Source organism: Ambystoma mexicanum, chromosome 1q (genome assembly GCF_040938575.1).
Source record: "Ambystoma mexicanum isolate Mex_15411 chromosome 1q, UKY_AmexF1_1, whole genome shotgun sequence".
Lineage (NCBI taxonomy): Eukaryota > Metazoa > Chordata > Amphibia > Caudata > Ambystomatidae > Ambystoma > Ambystoma mexicanum.
In genome coordinates, this window is record NC_090922.1 from 1,367,778,045 (window position 1) to 1,367,800,947 (window position 22,903).

At 45.5% G+C, this 22,903-nt stretch overlaps 1 protein-coding gene across 1 annotated transcript in view; it reads left to right on the forward strand.

Annotated features, from left to right (window-relative positions):
- Positions 1-3,871: 3,871 nt before the first annotated feature.
- Positions 3,872-22,903, forward strand: part of AGBL4 (AGBL carboxypeptidase 4) — a 2,799,905-nt gene continuing 2,780,873 nt past the window's right edge. Inside the window, exon 1 of the mRNA XM_069642771.1 lies at positions 3,872-4,109. Within this exon, the coding sequence (XP_069498872.1) occupies positions 3,872-4,109 (238 nt within the window). The remainder of the gene's footprint in view (positions 4,110-22,903) is intronic.

Consider the following 22,903-nt stretch of genomic DNA (forward strand, 5'->3'; position numbering starts at 1 on the left):
TAACTGAGGAGCGAGTTTTAACTGTCATCTTAAAGCTAGATTCTAAGCTTTCCAACAAGCTTAGAACCGACTTCCTACTCCTTACAGTGCCTCCGTAATTGTGCTCGACGCACTCAACTAAATTTGCCGTGATTTGACATTTTGCTTAATTTCAGCCACGTGTAAAAATATTTGTCCTTGCTTTCCTTGCTGAAATTTGTGTGCAACCTGACAATCATTCATAGAGCATTAATAAAGTGATCCTGAACTGATTCAAAGTATCTATCAACTACCCTGAACCCCCTATATGGAATTGAAAGCCTTTTCAGCATATTTTCACTTAATTGCAACCACATCCAAGTATATTGCCTGTGTTTAAAACTCCTACCTGTTTTCCTCTAAGCTTGCTAGGGGGGAACTGAATTATATTTGATTGCATTCCTGAGAACTGTGTGCTTTCCTTCCATCTCTTTACATTGCACAAAGGGGCGGGGGTGGTGAATTGTCAAAGAAAAGTGATTACATTGTCTTTTGTTGAAGTGATATCAAGTTTATTTTCTGTACTGCATTTTCATTCATCATTGCATTGTCCTTGAAGCCATACAAGCATTCTCAGCTACCTTATCCTCTCTATATCACTTCTAAGCCATCAAAAAGAGTATACCACAGTAACATTATCCATATTTGATCACTATCATCTTCACAAGTGTGCTATCAAACATTAATTTATTATAAAAGTGTGATATATATATATATATATATATATATATATATATATATATATATATATATATATATATATATATATATAGTTTAATTTTCAAATAAACCTTTTAATTTGCAAAACAAACCTACTTCTTGGCTCAGTGGGGTCAGGGGGATTCTAAGAGAGGGGTGTTATATAAGGGGTGTCATCCAGAGTAAACGAACTGGACATAAAAATATATCAATAAGGGTTTCCCTCAGCATCCCAGACTAGGCATTGACTTAGCTGTAGTGTTGAATTCAATCTGCTTAGAATGCTCTAGACAGCCCAAATTCTGACTTCTTGTTATGCGCTAATTGCTAGAAATGGTAAGCAAGAGCGTGTATGGTGACGACTTTGTATATGATACAGCTGGCTTTGCAGCTGAGTGTTGTTTTGCATATGGGAGTTTGTGCATTGTAGCCGTATGGGTAGGATTCAGTGCCTCAGGTGTGTGGTAGTGTTTTGTGCTGGTGTTAGTGAGTTGTGTGGGGTTGTGGTGGGTTTGGTAGTGAGCACTGGTTAGATAGTGTCCACAAGGAATCGAGACGCAATGGTCGCCGTCGATGTAAGATAACCCAGTATCTTGGTGTGTAATTGCGCTGTTGATGGTTTTATGGACTATGTGGGTGGTTCATTCCAGGTGCGCTACAGCATCTAGCCTAGCTGCACAATATGATCTAGAGATGCTAGATGTGAACATAGTAATGATTCTTCGTTTGTTCATGTGTAGTGTGGCTAGTCCGAGGTCTTGTGTGGTGCCGTCAGTTTACTGTCATAGAGGCGTAAGCGATTGGAGAGCCGGAGGGTCGAGGGGGGGCGGAGGGTCGGTGGCGCATTTCCCTCCCCTTTTACATGAGCCTTTCTTTCCACGGGCAACCCCAACTTGCCCGTTTGTCAACCTGAACAAAAAGCGGTCCCTGGGATTGCAAGGCCGTCAGTTGAAGTCCCACCCATTAACAGAACTTTGTTAAACAAACTGATGCTGTGCTAGGGGCACTTTCGGCTTCCCAAGTATCCCAGCCCCGCGTTGAATTCCTTGTGAGTGTTCCTGTCATTTTAGTGTTGTATGTAAACTTGTTACCCGATTCTGGTCCCTTCAGTTTATGGAGGATTCCTGTGATTTCTGTGCCTCTGGGGTCTAGGGCGGTTGGGATTTTGATCAGGGCAGCCTATCTGGTCTAGAAACATGTTTGCCTCATCTGGTGTTTGGAAGAAGTGGACCCTCTCGCCGTGTTGCACTCTGAGCAGCACTGGAAAGAGCATCAAGTAGGTCATTTGATTGGCTCTGAGTCTTTGTTTGACGGTGGCAAAGGATTTCCTCTGTGTTTGTACTGTGGGAGAGAAGTCGGGGTAGAAATGTATTTTATCTCCGTCATGGAGGAGGTCTCCCTTCTCTCTGGCCAATCGATGGATGGTGTTGCGGTCTCTGTAGTTAAGTAGTCTCGCGATGATTGGTCTAGGCGGTGTGCCGGGGGCAGGTCTGGTTGCTGGTCCCCTCTGTGCCCTCTCAACTATGAAGAATTGTGACAGGGCGTCTCGGCTGAAGAGGGATGTGCAGAGTGACTCCACGTAGTCTTCCATTTTCCCCTGTGGCTGATGTTCTCTCGCTCCGACGATTCGGATATTATTTCTTCTTGAACGACCTTCTAGATCCTCGTACTTGGCTATTGTCATTTTCATTTGAGCTTCTAACTGAGAGACTTTGCTTGATAGGGTTGATGAGTTGTCATCAAGCTTAGACACTCTTTGCTCGACCTCGTTCAGGCGTTCTGAATGAGTATCTATGCGGTGTTGTCAGAGGTCAACTTTGGAGAGGCGGCGCCATCCATTTTATTGTTCAGGCTCCCTATGCCAGCTTTTAACTCTAAAAGGATTTCCTTGATTTTTGACGGGCTGCCGTCTGACTCCATTTGGTGTGAGCAGCCGGACGAAGGCATCTGGTCTTCCTGCTGCAGGGGTGCCTTTAGATTGTGCTACCTTCAAAGTTCTGTTTCCTTTGGGAATTGTCTGTTTTTCCCATCTTGCTTGAGATTTTGGTGATGTTTGTTGGTGCTGGATTGTGTCCCGCTTTGTCTAGGGCGCCTTGTGAACCCCCCCGGGGGGCGAGGTAGTACCTGGGCAGGTGAGGTAGATGGAGGTGCGTTCATTTGGTAAAGTAGTTTTCTTGAAAAGGGGGTGTCTCAAGTGACCTGATGGACCCTCTGTGGAGGTTCTCCTCTGCTTTCTTGGAGAGGGTACTAGATCGCTACTGGTATGGTTAAAGCCCTGTTGATCTTTCTCTCCCCTAGGAGGGGGCGCCCCAGAGGGGGGTTTTGGGTGGCTGCTTTATGGTGGTTGCCTTGTGTTGCTGGTCGTTGGCTGCGATGTGCGTGGAGGGGGGATCTGGTGCACCTGGCTGTGGACGGCGAGGTAGAGAGGTAGGTATTGCAGTGATAGGGGGGGATGTGAGGGAGGGAGGGGAAGCCCCCTCCCGTGACACGGCTATCGCTCCTTATTTTTGAAGGATGTTAAGTCTTGTGTAGTGGGGAGTGCCCGGGTCACCTGAGCCTGGGGAAGCGCGTTAGCTTATATACCTGCCGGAGCGAGGCACCCTCCACGTCCATAATATTCAGGCAAGCCTTCTCGTGGGACTATGGATGAATCTGCCTGTTTTTCAGGACGTGTCTGGTGGCGCTGGGATGCTGAGCCCAGCGATATCCCAGGCGGCACTGCCGTATGGGTCTGTGTTTGGGAGGGGGGTGGCTGGCCAGGAATGGCCCCGTTCCAGGAAAGGTGCACAACCTCCCTCCCCCTCCATACCTCTGTGTTCAGCTGGTCTCTGCTCTCCGCTCTCCTCTCCACCGACAGGCGCAGGCCCCTGGTTTCAGGGGGGGGGCGCGCTAGTGGTGCGGCGCTCCGGGGCTTTACGGGGAGGCCACTCAACCTCCACTGCGCCGATACAGCCCTCGGCGGTGGTGTTAGTTGTACGTGAGCGGCGTTGTAGTCTCGCTCCGTACACTGGCTAGGGACGGGGGGGGAAGGGTGAGACCCTCCGCAGGCCCGCTGCAGGTCGCCTCCTGCCCCTCGCCTCTCACCCGCCCTGCTGCCAATGTCACCAGGTGCCTTCACCGGATCCAGGGCGTTCGGGTCTCGTCCGGGGCGAGGATGGCCGAGTGTGATTTGGCACCTCGCCGGGCGATTTGCCTGGAGCTCGGCATCAAGGCCACGTGGGTCATTCGAGGGCAGAGAAAGACTGTTTTTGTCCCAGATTTCGGGGGATGGCAGCTGGGCAGTTTAGGAGACCAGGAGTCGGGGTTGTGGTTCGCTAAGGTACCAGGAACAGCAGGATTTCGCAGGATTGATGCAGGGCTATACGGGAGCTCAGACCAAGGCAGCCTTCTTGGTTGGCCCTCTAGCACCACTCCTAAACTTGATCATGATAGGATTATATCAGAACAATCCGAGGAGGTGGATATTATGTCCTGGCTTGTCTTTCTTGTGTCTACTGGTTCAGGAATGTGATTCACTGGCTCAAATGTCTCCTTGGTCCTTCGCTATCAAGCATTCAACAAACGTCCAGGGCCTGATTGTATCCATGCAGGTCTCTTTACAACCCTTCAGGACATTTGGGTTTCTCTTCTGGCCAACATGTTTCATTCCATGGTTTAAAGAGGAAACATTCTCTGAGTCTGGTGCTGATATTTTTACAATATAAAAAAATGGCCCGAGGACTTCCCCAGCTGCTTACCCACCAGTTTCTCTATCAGACTCCCAAATTAAGATCTTTGGCAGACTAATATTATCCTGGTTAAAAACTTAGGTTGAATCTGAGAATATTTTGTCAAGCACGCAATTGTGTTTCATGGACCTGACTGCTGCTTTTGATAAAGTATAGAGGGCCAAGCTCTGGAGTTGTCTAAGGAAACTGAATTGTTCGTAAGAACTGAACTTTTAAAGATAAACCTCTGGATGTTAAGCATGTTATAAATAACATATCATATATATCATATATCATAAATGGTATCCAGTCATAATGTCGAATACAATAATGTCGAAAGTCAAAATGTCGAAAACATTTAGTCGAAAATAAAAATGTCGAATTACAAAAATGTCGAATTTTTTTCGATTTTTTTTCGATTTAATGTTTAAATAAATAATTAATTAATTATAGTTTATAAAACATAATTTTTTTAAATGGTTAAAGGTATATCCATGGTGGGTGGGGGGATGGGGAGGAGGGGGGGTTGGGGTAGGGGTTTGGGATGGGGTTTTTTAATAATTAATTATTTAATTAATGTTTTATTAAATACTTTTTTTTTAAAAATTAAAGGTATATCCATGGGGGGTGTTGGGGGGGATGGGGAGGAGTGGAGGGTTGGGGTAGGGTTTTGGGATGGGGGGGTTGGGGGGACCCCCCCAATAAAAAACGTTAGTATGTGTGACATTTTACATAGTTATTTTAACATTGGTTTTTCGATTTTTTTTCGACATTTTATTTTCGAAATAATGACTTTTTCTATTATATGTATGTGTTTTCGACATTTTTGAATTCGACATTTTTTTTTCGACATTTTTGTAATTCGACATTATTTTTTCGATATTATGACTATAAACCATCATAAATATCATATATCTTCATTACACCATAAAATGATAGCCTGTGTGCGATCAGGTAGAGATGGGCATTGTATCTCTTGATTTCCTGTTAACACTAAAGTGAGGCAGGGCTGTGTCAGTGCAGCTTTATTTGTTTCTCTTTACATCAACAGGCTACATGACACTTTTCTTGGTTGAGGAGATGATGTCCCTTGTTTCGGTGATCTGTCTATTGCAGTTCTTATTCTGATGACACTATTTTGATTGCGAAAATGCTTATGTCACTTCAGCACCTCATTAATTCCTATATTGAGTTTATGAACAATACCGATCTCAGTCAATGTGCCTCATTACGAGGCAGGTGCTCCCGTAATGAAGGGTGCCGGTATGGGACCAGCACGTTCATTACGGGATGCCTGATTACGAGGTCCCCTATCGGGACCCGGAACAGATGTCTGGTAAATCAGACGTCCTTCCCGGGTCCCGCGAGGGGACCAAGGAGCTAATAACGGGCCCCTTATTAACGGTTATTAACGGGCCCGTTATTAGCTCCATCCCCATTCCCATTGAGCCCTATGGGGGCTCAAATGGGACTGAGGAATGGTTTTGTGCATGAGGAATTACCGGGTCCTCCAAGGTCGGAATGACTCATTCACAGAACCCGATACTGGAACCCGGTATAGAGGCAGCCATGCCCTTATTAAGGGCATGGCTGCCTCCATAGTCGTAATGAGGCCCAATGTGTAAAAATCTGCAGTTATCGTATATACAAATAGTATAAGAGATGCCCTACATTGTCGACCATTTTTGTGGGGAAACAATCATTAAGTGTCACTCCATCATTTAATTATTTAGGCATCTCCTTTTTTATAGACTTAGGGCCTCATCACGAGTTGGGTTGTAGCCCTTAAATGTGGTGGTAATGATATTACCGCCACATTTAAGGCGTGGCCCTAACGTAAGTTGGGTGCCAAATCGGCTGTTTTACCCCAAGCTTTTTTCTGGAGGTGAAAATCCCTGTTTTCGGCTGTATTACAGCCGGCTGTATTAGCCCGCAGTATTAGCACCGAAAATTCCCCATTGGATCCAATGGACCCATTTAGGAATGGGGATTTACCGTTAAGGACCAACCCGTGATCCGGTGGTAACACCACCGGACCAGTCGGCGCTAGGGCTATTACAGTAGGCGGTATTACAGCCGGGAATACAGCCCAACTCGTGATCAGGCCCCTAGAGGTGTAAGTCACCTCAAAAAAGCAAGCAGCACATTTACCCAGCCGTGCGCGTATTTTTCGGTTTTGAAAAATCTATAAAGCCTAGCTGCTCAATATGATGCTTGTGGTATATATATAGCCAACAAATAGGCTCCAGCTAGATATGGGGCTGTTTGGCTTCATTGCTTCAAGTCCAGGAAAACAACTTTTTGTAAAAAGATTCTTGGTGTCTCAGATTGTGTTGCTCATTGTGAAGTTTGGATTTTTTTAGAAGATGATTTACTCATTAGACCAATCAATTTGTTGACGAAAGTATGGTCTTCTCCAGAAGCGCTCAGACCAACTCTATTTTAATGCATATTCTGTCTCTGAAGGTAATACATTACTCATTCGCTGGCAGTCATGTTAAACTTCAGTTGGAAAGAAATTGATCTTGGAAGTTGCTTTTCAATTCCAACTCACTTAAATATACAATTTGGTGCTGTTATTAAAGAAAGGTTGTTTGAAATTATGGTAATGTAAAGAGAAACTAGAGAATTTAGGAAGCTTCAAATCGCATCATGGAATTTTGGCATCTAGTGGTTTGCCAAATTATCTGAAAAAACATTTAAAATGTAACCATGAGCGAGCCCTGATTGCAAGAGCAAGGCTTAATTTGATCCATATGCGATTGGCCAATACTTAAAGGCATGGTCTAGTAAAAATGTTATTGTCCCTACGGGTCGGCCATGTTTTTTTAAGCCTAATTGGCTCGATTTTAGAAAACTTTCCTATGGACCTTACCCGAGTTTTCGTCCATTAAACGCACGCGAAAACAAGCACCAGGGAGCCGCCATTTTCTGATAATCCTATCTTTTCCCCGATCGCCCTGGCTGACCTGCTTTTGCGGCACTAAATCAATTCCCCCGCCCCTGAGCCTGACATTATCAAAACATTCATACAAAACATTCATATTCCCCGCCTCTCCCCGTGACGTTACTGTGCTGCGTAGGCAAACGCGCCCAGTCGTCTTCTGCGCGACTCCACACAGAACCCGGAAACCAACACAGATCAACTCACAACACAGCGCGCCACAATTCGGAATATGAAACTGTACTTTAAAGTGAAACAGCAACACGGTACATTTGGTAAAGTACATTTATTTGACATTAAATGTTTAGAGAATATTCAGCAATTGCCATATGAACTCCGGAAGCCATTTATTTTCTTTTATCTGTATCCGCAATAACTGTTGCGTTTCATCTTGAGTCACGCGCTGTTCCTTTATGGTACACAGGGTGTTCATTTTCGTAAAAAGAATCACTTTGGAAGCACGGTGAACCGCAAGGCTGTTCCATCAACTAGGCACTAGTCCAGCCTAAAGGTTGTTATGTTGCTTCTAGCCACTAGTACAGCGTAAGGGCATGTGGGCCCTTGGCGATCGTCCCATAATATGGTGATCGTGCTCCAGTTGTTGACACGAAGCAGCAGGTGTCTGCTGAAGAATCCATCCGCCGGTGTCTCAAACAGATGGCAGTGGCAGAATGGGTTCAAATACCTGTTATGAAAACAAAAAAATGATAATTAGTCTCTCTAGCCGAACTTCATTAATATTACTCATTTTATTTATTACGGCCGATCAGAAACTATTTGCTTGCAAGGATAGTTCAATGGAGTATGTTCGTCTCTAAAATCAATGCGAAAAAGTAACGAGATGAATCGAGGCCAACACACAATGATAAACGACAGTCTACATGCGTGAGGCATGATATGATATATGATATGGCATTTGTAACGTGCCTATACTCAAGTGTTTCTAGGCGTGATGAGGCAGGTGGTGAACAGGGGCAGACAGACAACGATCCTACTAGGCCAGGTGTCACGCATGGGGAAGGGCTGTACATGGTTAGTTGAATACAAATTAAATAATAGGGCCAGCTGGTGGCAAGTGCAAGATAAATGCTGGGAGAAGGGGCTGAAGGATACAGAGACAGTCCCGTAGTGCAGGTAGGCAGTGCAGGGAAAAGTGGCTAGGCCAAGGACCGATATCGGTGAGACCAGTGGACCTGCATGCCCATGTGCCCACTACGAACAGTTTTACTTGCTTTTCCTAGCTCTTCATTCATTCATTTATTCATGCATCCATTCATTAAATCTTCATTCCGGTATAAAAGCGTGTAAAGATTTACTTACATTATATTTGAAATTTCCATTGTGTCTCTTCGTAATGCAGTCTGTAAAACGGACCGTGCTCTTGACAACGATTTTTCGTATACTGACCTAAAATGAAACTCGGTCTAGTTGCAAATGTAGTGTGCCGATTCGTATGCGCATGGTCCCGCTTCCACTTCCCCTGGAATTACTTGAATGTCAGGCTCTGCATCAAGTGCAGGGGTGGACGCTCCATCAACTTCCTGAAACATAGTACTTGCATTAGTGAGGATTACAATAGTGAAAACATAACACACACCTGGGGTCGACAGCACAGGTACATATTAACGGCTAACCACAAATGAAACATTGTGTAGAACAATCAAACGACAAGAATTCCAGCTCTGATGATGACGCTCGATGGAGCTGTCAGTATCCATACCTCCTGCTGTCGAAGAACATCTAGAAATGTTGTAGATGTGGCAGACGCTTCAGCATCTCCCTGAAAGACAGTACTTGCATTAGTATGGATAACAGTCATTATAACAGAAAACAAATACCAGTGGACGATAACTAAGGTGTATATCAATTGTAAAGCACTAACGAAACTTTCGGTAAAATGATTACACGATAAAATAAAGATATTACTTGACATGCATAAAACAGGTCTGTAGCGGATAGGCGCTAGAAGTGGTTGAAAACTGCGACCACGTCAAGGATGTAGAATGTTCTTGCTTCAGATTCAAGGGATAGTCAAGAAGTTGTAAAGGTAAATTAATGATTGATAATGAAATGCCAATATTAAAAATAGCCATGTAAGGCGACAGAATACTTGTAAAATGCTCAATACAGCACAGTTCCCTGTTCCCATATATATACATTGCGTTTGTGGGTTATGAAATCGAAAAAGAATATATTGGTAAATGTCATTATTCAAAAAACTATACAATCATATCAATATCGAAATTATTACAAGGGATAGAACACCTACAATATCAATTAATGCGTTCGGATACCTACACACTACCGCAAGGCGTAAAGCTAAATCCGGACACTTGACTCACCGGTGGCGGAATGTGGACGAATAGAGTGGGAATAGCGTTTTCGAGCAATGTCCGTGTCGTTCACTGTTTATTCTTCTTTGTTACCCAAGATGTTGTGTACATGTCCAAGGAAAAGTGCCGGCTGCAGATGTGGTATCGATCACCCCTCTTGTCCTGTAAGACTTGTTGGACTCTACTTTCCAGCTCATCCAGGGAATATCCGCAATGTCTGACCCATTCTCTTATTCGATCAACAGTTTTCGGGAATACATGCATTGTAGTGCCTTCAGATTTTGCATGGGTCTTCGAAGGGCAACCGCTAATCGAACAGGCAGGCATTGTTGATAAATCTGAAAAGTAAATATCGACATTATTATACAATCTTCAAGAATAAAGATTTGATGCAAAAGTAAATGAATCATACAATGATCAATGCAAGGTTTGTTTTGGTTGCAGGAACTATACCAGTTCATTATGTGCGGCTTAGTATTTGCATACGTTGCAGAAATGTATAAATGATGTGACTAAAAACTGAGCATGTGACTCATCCCTTGGATGTTCTGTATTGCACGAGAAGGAAACATGCTTACATCATAGACTGGACCCCCGAAGGATGCAATTCGATGACAATTGACACAGATGAAAATAAATAGATCTATTGATAGCATAGCAATGGAAATTCAAGTCAATAGCAATGAGACCAATGAATATAGCACTATTGGGTACTCTACTTGCAAATAGATAGAAATTTAAAAATCTGCGAAATATGACCAGGATACATGGCCTTACCTTGACCAACAAACAGTTGGATTCAGCAAGCAGAGCAGTATGTTGAGGGAGAATAGGTGGATGGCCACAGGTAGCGCACTGATGGGTATGCTCGAAGCGGTCACAGAAGTTCACGGATAGCACGACGACGAGCAGATTAGCATAGATCTCAGTGGTTCCCAGGTAGCACGTTCAGGAGTTGACTTGCAAAGCACAAAGATGTTCTCATGAGACATATCGAGTGGTTTTTAAAGTATTAGAAACTGGGGTGTGTTTGTGAATGAATGACGTATGTATGTCGTGGTATTAGGGGGGCGGCCTGCTTGAAGGGGAGGCCTGGCTGGAGACACGGGGTCTGAGGAGGCCATGTGACCGATGGCCCCTTGGCGTGGGACACCTTTTGAAGTGTACATGTAGTTTGGCACCTTGGCCTTTCGCGCCCCTGACAGCCCCCCATGCCAGCGCTCATCCACTGGCGCGAACCGCCTTTGATACAGGGGGGTGGGATGGATGGCCCTGGGGCGTGCAGATAAGGCACAGGAAGACTGCTGAATGGAGACACACTTATGTGGATTGCAGGGGGGGGGTCTGCTTGAAGGGGAGGCCTCGCTGGAGACACGGGGTCTGAGGAGGCCATGTGACCGATGGCCCCTTGGCGTGGGACACCTTTTGAAGTGTACATGTAGTTTGGCACCTTGGCCTTTCGCGCCCCTGACAGCCCCCCATGCCAGCGCTCATCCACTGGCGCGAACCGCCTTTGATACAGGGGGGTGGGATGGATGGCCCTGGGGCGTGCAGATAAGGCACAGGAAGACTGCTGAATGGAGACACACTTATGTGGATTGCAGGGGGGCGGCCTGCTTCAAGAGGAGGCCTGGCTGGAGACACGGGGTCTGAGGAGGCTATGTGACCGATGGCCCCTTGGCGTGGGACACCTTTTGAAGTGTACATGTAGTTTGGCACCTTGGCCTTTCGCGCCCCTGACAGCCCCCCATGCCAGCGCGCATCCACCGGCGCGAACTGCCTTTGATACAGGGGGGTGGGATGGATGGGCCTGGGGCGTGCAGATAAGGCACAGGAAGACTGCTGAATGGAGACACACTTATGTGGATTGCAGGGGGGCGGCCTGCTTGAAGGGGAGGCCTGGCTGGAGACACAGGGTCTGAGGAAGCCATGTGACCGATGGCCCCTTGGCGTGGAACACCTTTTGAAGTGTACATGTAGTTTGGCACCTTGGCCTTTCGCGGCCCTGACAGCCCCTCATGCCAGCGCTCATCCACTGGCGCGAACCGCCTTTATATCAATATATAGTATATCGCCTTTATATCAATGATAGTATATCGTTGCTTATCAATAACAAATGCCACATACCGGAGATTCTTGTGAGCACAGACCCACACTTCAACCAGTGTATTATAGTGGTCAAGACCCTAAGGCCTGTATAATCCAATGGTAATTGTTAGTATAGATATATGTGTGACTTTTATAGAGACATAACCTACTGAAAGACTTTGAACATGTGTTATTTAGTGCATGCATTATCGAGAATATGTTATGTTAGCTTAGATCAGTGGTCTTCAAACTTTTTTGGCCAGGGCCCCCCTGAGCAAAATTTGGGCAGGTCGGGACCCCCCAGAAATGCCAAATGGACAGTATATATTGCGCGCCGTCACCTGCTCCCATCAAAGTCGCTGGGCTCCCTCATCCCACTCCTACCCAGTCGCTGGTCTCTCCCCACCCCATCACACACCCAGAGCTCTCCCCACTCTGCTCCCATCACTATCCCATGGTTCCCGCCCATTGTGCTCCCACCATAGTCCCTCGGTTCCCCCATCCCGTTCCCAACACAGTCTGAGGGCCAGTGGCGGCTGGTGAATCTTTTTTAAGTGGAGGGGCATTAAGGGGAGGTTCGGGGGGGTTTCCCCCTGTGAATTTTTTTTTAAATAATAGGTTAAAATGTTGCATTGTAGAGCATACTTTTAACAAAAAATGGGTAAATAGCCAAACAGTTTGCAATTGTTGCTGGGAGTCCAGGGGGCAGGCATTGATATTTTATTTCTATCGCGCTCGTACACAAGTGTTTCAGAGCGTGACAAGGCAAGGGAGGGGAACAGAGGAGAATAAAACAGCGATCTTACTAGGCCCAGTGACATTGAGAACGCGCAAGTGTGAGGGGAAAAGTGCATGGAAGGGGGGAGAAGTGGAAAGTGCGAAGCAGAGGAGAAACAGATAAATAACAATAAATAAATAATAAAGGCAACAAACAGTGGTAGTGCAGCCAGCAATTTGCAAGTGCTACGTTTAAGGCAGCAGACAGGGTAGGTCTGATAAGTGCAGGAAGAAAGATGGTTCTCCTCAAGTTTTAGAGTGGCAGGGCGCTGTTCCAGAGGGAGGCCCCAGCCGAAGACGGAGATCTACCCCCAGCTCGTTTCTTTGATAAACGACTGACCCTGAGGGAGTTGGAGGTAGAGGAGTGAAGAGCTCGAGAGGGGAGGTATTTGCGGAGGAATAGCTGAAGGTATTTTGGACCGAGGCCCCAGAAAGCCTTGTGGACAAGGCAGAGGGTTTTGAATGATAGATGTCCGGTAAAAAGATACCATCCCTGTCCCCTGGGCCCCACTGGTCCTAACACAATGAACATGATTATGTGTATATGCAAGGCGCTGCACATTCATACAGCAATCACTCTATCATTCACATGAGCATCCATCACCATACACTCACTCATAACGCATCCATACACATGTTTAAATAAAAACAATGCACATAAACGTACCTTCTGCATTGGCCTGTGTGTGGGTGCTGCTCCAGCTGCTCTGTCCGTATGTGCAAGGAGGCGCAGGAGCTCCCCCTCGGACATACAGACATGCAGTGCCCCAGCCAGCATTTCCAATGAGCTATGCAATGCTGGTGAAGCAAAACGCCCCAGCACTTGCATGGCTCAGTGAGCATGTGCGGCTGGGGAACTAAACTGAACTGTCAAAGGGAAACAGTGTTTCCCTTTGACAGTTCAGCCAGCCCAGGAGCACTCCATTAGCTGGATAAAGCAGCTGAGGGAGTGCTCACTGTTTCACTGGGCTGGCTCCTTGGCTCCTCCATAATGGGTGAGGGGCCACTATGCAGTTAGTAATGTTGACCATTGTTGCTGAATATATCACAATTTACTTACATTTTAACACAAAGCACCCCTTTGGGTACTATTGAAACAGTGGGCTTCATAACTACTCTGGCGGTAGCTGTGCCGGTAAAACCGGCACGGCTGCCACTGGAGTTGCATCCGGGTCTGGCACCCGCGAATTGGCAATTACTAGGTCATGCCGAGTTAGGCGGACATGATAATTGCCCTTTCGAAGGTGCCGGTAGATCCCCATTCCCATTTGAGCCCCATATGGCTCAAATGGGAAGGGGGAGCTCGGATGCACCGGCACCGTTAATAACGGTGCTGGTGCATCCGACGAGCTGAGGTCAGACCTGGCGGGGGCTGTCAAGCACCCACGAGCACAACTCTTACTATGGCGGAACGGTAGCAACGGTGCCGGTAGCTTACCAGCACCGTTGTTACTGGTCCGCCATAGTAGTAATGAGGCCCAGTCTGTGACTAAAGGAATGAATATCCATTTACAACTGTGGGCCACTTTTTCATTGTTGCCTGAGACAGTTTCATGCTTCAGCCCGCCCATGTGGGCCACCCCTGCCCATTTCTTCCAATCTAAAAAAAAAAAAAAAAAAAAAAAAAAAAAAATTCTTTTTTCATGCTGAGCTCTCAGGGCCCCCCTGGGATGCACCCGCGGACCCCTAGGGGGTCGCGACCCACAGTTTGAATACCACTGGCTTAGATAGATAGTGACCACCCTGCTTCACAGCGACCAGACCTGCACCCATTCGGAGCACAGATGTCTGACGTCCATCCTTGAATGGAGACACACTTGATTCATTTAAAAAATCGAAACAACCGTTGTTAAAATATATGTGGTGTTTTATTTTGTATCTTATTTTCATGACACAAAAATACAAGACTTTAAAGATTATACAGGTCAGGTTGCAGCACAGCGAGAGAAAATCCCCTGTACTGACCGCTGTCACTCGGGAACGTTTCTCTAATGGCACGAACGGCACAGGCGGGTATCACTCTTCGAACGCGGTGTCCAAGCCTCACATGGAGCCACCATGTAAAGCAACGATAGGCCACCAGCCTGTACCACCTGTGAAAAGGAATGAAACAAACTGTTTTTAAATGACCAAGATAAGTTTAATAAACGTTTGTTGATAATGACAATTCTTGTAACTAATGGCATTCTGCACGGACAAATGCTATCTAGACAATGCACACTATTGAACGACTTACATGCGTTACAATGAAATGTAGATGTAATTTTGGATATAGTAGAAGAACATGAAATAGGAGTGGCATGACAAGCAGAGTATACTTACTCGTTACTCGGATTACGAGGACGAACAGTTGCGTGAAGTTCGTGCATAAGAACCATCATTATTCTCAACACGGCCCGTGTGAGGCAGGCTGCCCTGAAGTCTGGCAGCTCGGTGATGCATTGCGGTCGTGGCTAGCCTTCCAAAATGTAGGCCAGGCATCCCGAGTTTTCTCGACAGCAGCAGTTCTCGTCCTCAGCTGGCATTAGCTCGCACCGATTGCATGTGCACCAGGTGGAGACGCCGTCCATTCGACTAGGCCCAGGCTCTTCATCTGTTGATTCGTCCTGCCAACTGCCGTCTGAATCCCCATCGTTTTCGCATGCTTCCCTTTCCAGTAGTTCCTCCTCGGTATACTCAGGCTCGTACATGTAGGGCATTATTGTAGCCATTGTGTGTTAAACAAACTAAAATAATTTATAGCGGTGGTACTGGTATCTGTTCACACGGGCTACAAGCGGCGAAGGTAGCTGACCAGAGCACTGAAACGAGTCACAGAATACTCAAAGTAACACAGAGAGAGGAATGGAATCGAAAATCTGCTGCTGTGTGTTGTGAAACGGTCTGTTTATACTTATTGAGGAAAGAGGCGTCCTGCCATTTCCATGGCGACACGTCATTAGCTGAAGCGCAGCGAATGTTGACACGAGACGTGCTTTGGCGTTGGGAATTGGGAGGTACGAGTCTGCTGATGACAGGCTGAGGGGCGGGGGAATTGATTTAGTGCCGCAAAAGCAGGTCAGCCAGGGCGATCGGGGAAAAGATAGGATTATCAGAAAATGGCAGCTCGCTGGTGCTTGTTTTCGCGTGCGTTTAATGGACGAAAACTCGGTTAAGGTCCATAGGAAAATTTTCTAAAATCGAGCCACTTAGGCTTAAAAAAACATGGCCGACCCGTAGGGACAATAAAATTTTTTACTAGACCATGCCTTTAATGGTTGAATTCTCACACAACTGCTGGCAGTTGCATATTTGGTTTCACTTGTAGTGCACTCTGTATTGTTTTGTACAGTTCACTTATTGATATGACAGAATATTATTTTTACTTTCTTTCGACAATTGCTTTTTTTGCAAGGCAGATTAACATGACTATATATGTTATCTGTCAATACCCCATTGGTGGCCTGGACAATTTTGACTTATTTGATGTCGGCGTGAGAAGGAGAGACCGTCTTCTAAAGAATATTATTAACTGATGAATTGTAAGGTTTTAATATGTTACAATGTCTTTACCACATATTTAGTGGATTGCTATGTAAGTATTTGTTGTAGTTTAGATTTGTGGTCTGTTTTTTCTTCAATAATATTTCTCTAATGATTCTTTGGTGAATACTATTGACTGTGTAAAGACAATGATGGGTGGAACCACACAGATCAAATTTGAGAACTCTCACCCAGGCTTACTGATGAGGCAGGCAAAGGCATGAAGTTTGCAAATAATAGGTACAAGAGTGTTGCATTGTATGCCAATGAGCAGGACAATTACTCTATTCAGGTAAGATAGCTGCCAGGCATGTACAATGAATCTGAATGTAGTCTTAAAGGAAATACTTATTATGCATGAAGGATAGTTGGCAGAATGGTTTCTGAATGTTCTTTGCTTTGTGTGTTTTGGAAGAGGTGGCTGCTGTGTGGAATCTCAGAGACTTGGTGCAGTCTAGCAGCTATGCAAATACAGATCTGGATGTGGTGGTTATCAGTGTTTGTTGGTGAGCAGCAGATATTCTATTGTGGTGGAGTTCTTTTTGAGTATGATGCTATAGATCCAGGTCTGGATCATTATGATGTAGGCCATAAGTGGTTCTAGGTGCACGTTTCTGCTTTTGAAGACCGTACATAAAAATGATCAATGCACATGACAGAGGACTTTTTTTTTTATTCGGTGTGTTCCATCTCTCGAGCCCCACTTTTGTCCTTGCAACCCCGCTGCCCCGCCCCATCACATACACACACAATCACTCAAACACTTTGTTTCCACCTACCCTTCCCCTTCTCCAATGTTTTCTCTCACACGCACACAGAGACAGACACCCATCTGATGCGTTGTGACTCCTCCCCTGTGTATCAATGTGCCTGTCAGCCCATGCACACACTTGTGTGTGTCACAGGGGCTGACAGTTCGATTTAGAAAGACTGGTCTATACGGTCACAGAGCAGCTTTTTTAAATCCATCTTTTTTTACACCTCATCACATTGGTGGATGAGGATCTTGAGGTTCATGAGAAGGGTTTCCATGTACTTCATGTAGAGGATGTATACCATGGGTGAGAGGATGGATTACTGTAGGGTTTCACAGGTGGGTAGAATTGGTGATCTGGAGGTACCCACTAGACAAACTGATGGCATCCTTCTCAGCAGAAGATTAACATAAGGATGATTGTTTCTTTGATTTCCATGTGGCTTGGAGGAGATACAAGAGTACCAGTGCATAGCAATGTCCATCATTAAAGATGCAGAGTGCATTGTTTAACAGTTAGTTTAACAGTTAGATGGTGGCAGTCTACATTCTGTATCTGTGTTTGACACATTAGTGGTAGACCCGTCTGAGACAACTGGTGCAATGTGCGTTTGAATTTGAGTGGCTACAGGATCTTGAATTGGAACGGAAGGAATGTGACTAGGCAGTAGTGTCTGAGATTATCAACATTTAGGGCCTCATTACACGTTAGGCGGTAAGGGTTTACTGGTACCGGTATTTTACCGGTACTGGTAAATCCTTACCGCCTTACTACGAGGTCCCTTTGCGGGTTGGGGAATTTAACGCCTGCTTTTTGCAGGCGTTAAAAACCAACCCGCAAAGGGACCAGTGGAGGAATTTGCGGTACCGTAATTAGCGCCTTCCCCATTCCCATTAAGTTCTATGGGGCAAAAATTGGAATGGCGAAGGGCAATGGTGGAAGGGGGAATTACCACCCCGCCAACCTTGGAATGGGGCGGTAATTCCCCTTTCCACCAAGACGGTGCCGGTATTTTACCGGCATGAACCATGGCGCTAGTAGCGCCATGGTTCTCCGCCTACCGTGTAATGAGGCCCTTAGTGTTTTGTTCAAGAGGGGGAGGAGGTTTGTGCAGTTTTACGAATGTGGGTACTGGTGCCCTGAGTGAGAGATGCATTATTAATTTCTAGTATGTAATGGAGGGCTTCTCAGGGGAGTGTCTTCAGGATGGAGGGTGGCAAGATGTCATGTGGGTGGGATTTATCAAAAACATGAAAGCCACTCTACCTTTAATGAACAAGCCCAAACAACATGTTTTTATGGGCTGGTCGCTATTCAGAAGGGGCTACAAACACATTTTAGCTCACTGCGGCTGACCGGATTAGAGTAACTGTTTTCTTGCCAGTTCTATCCTACCAGAAGGACAGTCCAGGTGCAAAATGCTAGGTAATTCACCTCTGAACTAGAAGGCTGGCAGTAACACCACATCCTTGCTTCAACTTTGTTGGGCATCTTCAGTGAGTTTTGGCTGAGTAGGATGTTGCTTTGATGGATGTTAAGTCTTTGTAATGTGTTGCATGGGGAGTGTTTTTGAAAGTTTTCCATGACTATGCTTTGAGTGGTGGTATGTGTGGGCCATTGGCTGCTTGTGCAATGCATACGAGTTTTGGTGGATCTTGCGGGTCTTGTCAAAGAAGAAGTTGTTGATGCCAATATATTTCCTGATGCAGTGTGGGATGGTAATGGTATGGTTGTGTGTTTGATTACCTAAAGGAGAGAGTTTGGTTTTGCTTCTGGATTCTACTATGTTATTCTAATAGTTGTAGCCATTTCAGGTGGAGATCATGTCAATGCAGGGAGTCCAGAGTTCTTTTAGGTCAGACTGAGTTTTTGTCTTGTACTTGATTTTCTCAAGGTTCTGGAAGATTGCTTTGACTTTATGTTGATAAGATTGTGAATGAGTCATTTTAAAGGGAAGTCTTTGAAGGATCAGAAAATGGATTGGATTGACCTGTGTATATTGTGTATAGTAGTTATGCTTGGCATGGTGGATGGTGATGGGAATGGCAAGGTAATCTTGCCAGTCAGGAGGTAGGAGTGTGTTGTATTAGAAGTGTGTGATTATTAGTGTTGTGAGTTGGGTCCCTTGTGAGCTGGGTGAGGTTTAGTGCACCTAGTAGGCTAAGGAAATCCTACATCATGGTCTTGATGACACTGTTGCCTGGGAGGTTGACGGCTCCTAGGAAGCTGCTGATGTTGTATGAGGAACATGGTGGTGACTGGGTCAGTGATGTTGTCTATGGATATTTGTAGGGCTTAAGTACCATTTAGATGTGGATGAAAGCGACAATGTTTGTGAGAGTAAGCATCAGTTATCAGGAGACGCCTTTGGAAGAGTTAGCTGTGGCTTCTTCCATTCTGTCAGGATTACTTGTATATCATGGTGAGTCCTTCACTATTCCTGTTAGCTCTGTCTCTGAGTTGAATGCTGTACCTGCTGTGGACTGGCAAGTTTGGGACATTGCTAATGGTGGTGTCAGCCAGGTTACAGTGTCATAGTCTATTGTCAGATCATTGAGGATGATGTCTGCAGGTGAGATTGTTAAACTACTGAAGATGAGCATGACAATCCAAATTATTGTCCAGGAAACTGTGTTGTGGATGAGGTTAATTTGGCTTGGTGTCCATCAGTTTTATGCAGCTTTTGCATTGTCTGGCTATGGTGATGATGGGCTGCAGAGTAGACACATGGGGGTTCATTACAAGTTGGGCGGTAAGGGATAACGGGCACCGGTAAGGAGACCGGTGCCGGCAATCCCTTACAGCTCAATTCCCAGGTCCCTTAGCGGGAACCGCAAGGGAAGTGTGGTCGGACCACACGTCCTTTACGGGTCGCGTTAGGGGACCAGGGTGCTAATTACGGGCGTGCTATTAGCAGGCCCGTAATTAGCGCCTTCCCCATTCCCATTGAACCCTGTGGGGGCTCAAATGGGAATGGGGAATGGCATTTGGAATGTGGACTTACCGGGTACGCCTAGGGCGGAATGTCCCGGTAAGTCCCCACTCCACCAGACCGGACCCAGACACGATTCTGGAGGCAGCCATGGCACTAATAGCGCCATGGCTTCCTCCAAAGTTGTAATAAGGCCCATGGTATACCGCTTAGTTTGGGTGCACAGTGTAAGGGTTCTGGCCCTTTCTGTGGTCCAATGAGAACCAAATATAAATGTTGCTTGCTTTCATCTAACCTTTACTTTGAATCTCTGGGTAATTGAAACCTGTAAGCTAAGGGTTAAGCGTGCAAGGGAGCAGAGAGAAAAGCTAGAAGATCAGGACTGAAGGGTGAAATAAAGGCAAGCAGTGATTGGTGGCTGAATGTCAAGAAGTCACATGATCATCTCCCTTGCACTGCTAAATAAGTGCAAGAGAAAAAATGCAATGTAGGTTAAAGGGGGAAACGAGGATGTGGGACAAGCAAAATGAGTGGGTAAAAAGGGAGCAACAAATGCATGCAGCGATTGGCTAGTGGGCGGGGGGAGGTCACATGACTTTGCTCCACTTGAACTTGCAGAACAGCAATGCAAAAAGCAAGAACACAGGACAAGATATAGTGGGAGGGGGAGGACAGGCAAGAGGATTGGAAAAACGAGGACAAAATAAAGATAAGCAGCCATTGGCTTTAGGGTGAGGCAGTAGTCATGTGACCATGGTAAACCGGCCCCAGCTGAACTGCAAAAAAATAAATAAAAATGCTAAAAGGCGTCGTAGATAAGTAGAGAGGAGCTGGGCAGTCAAAAGGAGCAGGGAAATGTGGGAGAAACAACAATGAATAGTGATTGGGTGGTGGGTAGGCCCAAACGAAGAAATAATGGTACTTCCTCGATGTAAAGTGGTGATTTAACTCCAGTGCCTACACAATACTTGGATTCGTCCAGCCTTATTCAATGAGTGCCTGCAGACACAGTGGGCATACTTACTATATTACAGAAAGGGCCTGTTTCAACTTCTATACCAAAACCATTCCTGCTCAATTTGTGATCTCAAAATCAGAAATTAATGAGACTGAGGCCTAGTGCGGTTGATATGTATTACTTAAAGATCTTTGGGCCTGATTCAGAACAGTGTTTTATAATGGTGCAATCCCACAGGAAAGCGTTCTGTGAATCAGGCGCTTTGTCCTGCAAAGTGCTGTAAAGAACACACCTAGCTTAATTTTGCAATTATTTTTCCCAGGCAGATAAAAGAAGAACCATCTATACTTGAGTAACATATTGTTCCCCCTTAAGCACCAAGAGTGAGAACTCTAAATTCATACAGCAGCATAAGCTGCTATTTTTTAAAAACTGTTTTAAATGAAAAACGCCTCATGCTTCATGTTCTGCTGCCTTTGGTCTACCACGGGCTTACATGTGTTCCGAGACGAGATCACGTCGCACGTGTTGAGTCAATCAGTGGATATGCGCCTTGCACTTAATGAAACTCTTCAGCCTTTTTGCGTTATTAACTTGGAAAATACGTTTGAGTGATTTGTCGTGGACGGCCATTTTAGTGTCTATAATTTCTGTATTTTTCGTATTTGATTAGGGTGCCCTCTCTGTGACTTTCATGTGTGTTCCTTAAAACTACCGCTCTCTCAGGTGACTTTTTGTTCCACAAAAGGGGCTGGGAGCATTCTCACTTTGTTCCTGTGTGATGGTCGGTTCTTCAAGGTCTCTCTTTTTCCGCGGCTAGGATATATCTAGTCTGATGCAGAAGCGAGTACGTGGAATGAGCATCTTGGCCATCACTACAATAATTATGAAAATAATAGCGTGGGAGACCGGTTTGGTAAAGAAGCAAAAACACTAAAATATCTCTATTTCCAATCATGTGTGTAGAAACGAAGCATGCCCATCAACAGGGCATCTCCTATGCAATATGACACCCAAGACGAAAGAGTGGAATGTGGCATAGCCTCACTCCTGCACTACAAACCATCGATATGTGGCAGGGGTGTTGCCAGGTCTGGAAAAGATCCGGGGCTACTCTAATGTCGCGGCTGTCGGGACTCAGGGCTAGCTAGCCTTTTGCTTGTAGCTCCTAAGCTTCTATCCAGGGCTGCAACCAAAAGACCCAGGCCTACAGCCCCCTCAGTTACCCCATAGCAACACCTCTGTCCCAACAAAAACATCCTTTTGCTGAGCACACATGCTACTGTCTCACGAGCTGCAAAACGCCACTCTGCCATTTTTCACAATATCGTATTATATGAGAAGCAAAAGTGGTCCCAAATGCATTTGCTCCATTTGTTTTGCACGGGGGCACCGTTTTGATAATCTTCCCCCTGACTGTCATTCCAGCTTCTGCAAACAGAGGGCTTTGACTTCCTGTTTCCATACTAGAAATAAAGTTAAGCCCTCCTGGCTTCATCTTCATTGGACGCAAAATCCGCAGACATGCTAATCCCCGGTGGCACCCTGTCTTCACGACCCTGCACAATGCGCGAAATTGATTTTGCAAATGAAAGCTGAAAGCTCAGCAAAATCCACCAATCTCGTTTGCTTTAAGATGATTATAATGTTTCACTTTATGGTCTTCTAAATGACAAACCAATTTGTTACCTGCCCACATAAACATTTGCTTATATTAGCCCAGGAAATCTTTTATTTTTATTAGCACAAACGTTATCTTTTTTTATGAAGGCACCAGGGCGCAATAAAATTAGCGTTCAAAAGTAATAGTCCACTTGAATTTGCCGTGGTCAGCAGCGGCCGTAAAATAATATCAATTCAATATGAGCCTGCTGTACCCATTAACAAAGAGTACACACAGAGCCGGCCATTTTAGTGAGCTCAGAGACCGGATTACAATAAAGAATGGCCGACATCTTAGAACATTTTCCCTGCAGCCAGAGCTTCAGGTTCAATGAATGGGCATAGAGGCAGTTGACCTTTTCGCCTCATGGATGCCACTTTCTTTTGAAGTGATGGCAGTAGCACAGTATGTCTATGTAATGCTTTTTAATAATAGTAGCTGAGGCAGTGGTAGTAGAGTGCCAATAAAAGTAGTGGAACTGTGATTCTGGCAGGGGATGTGGTATGC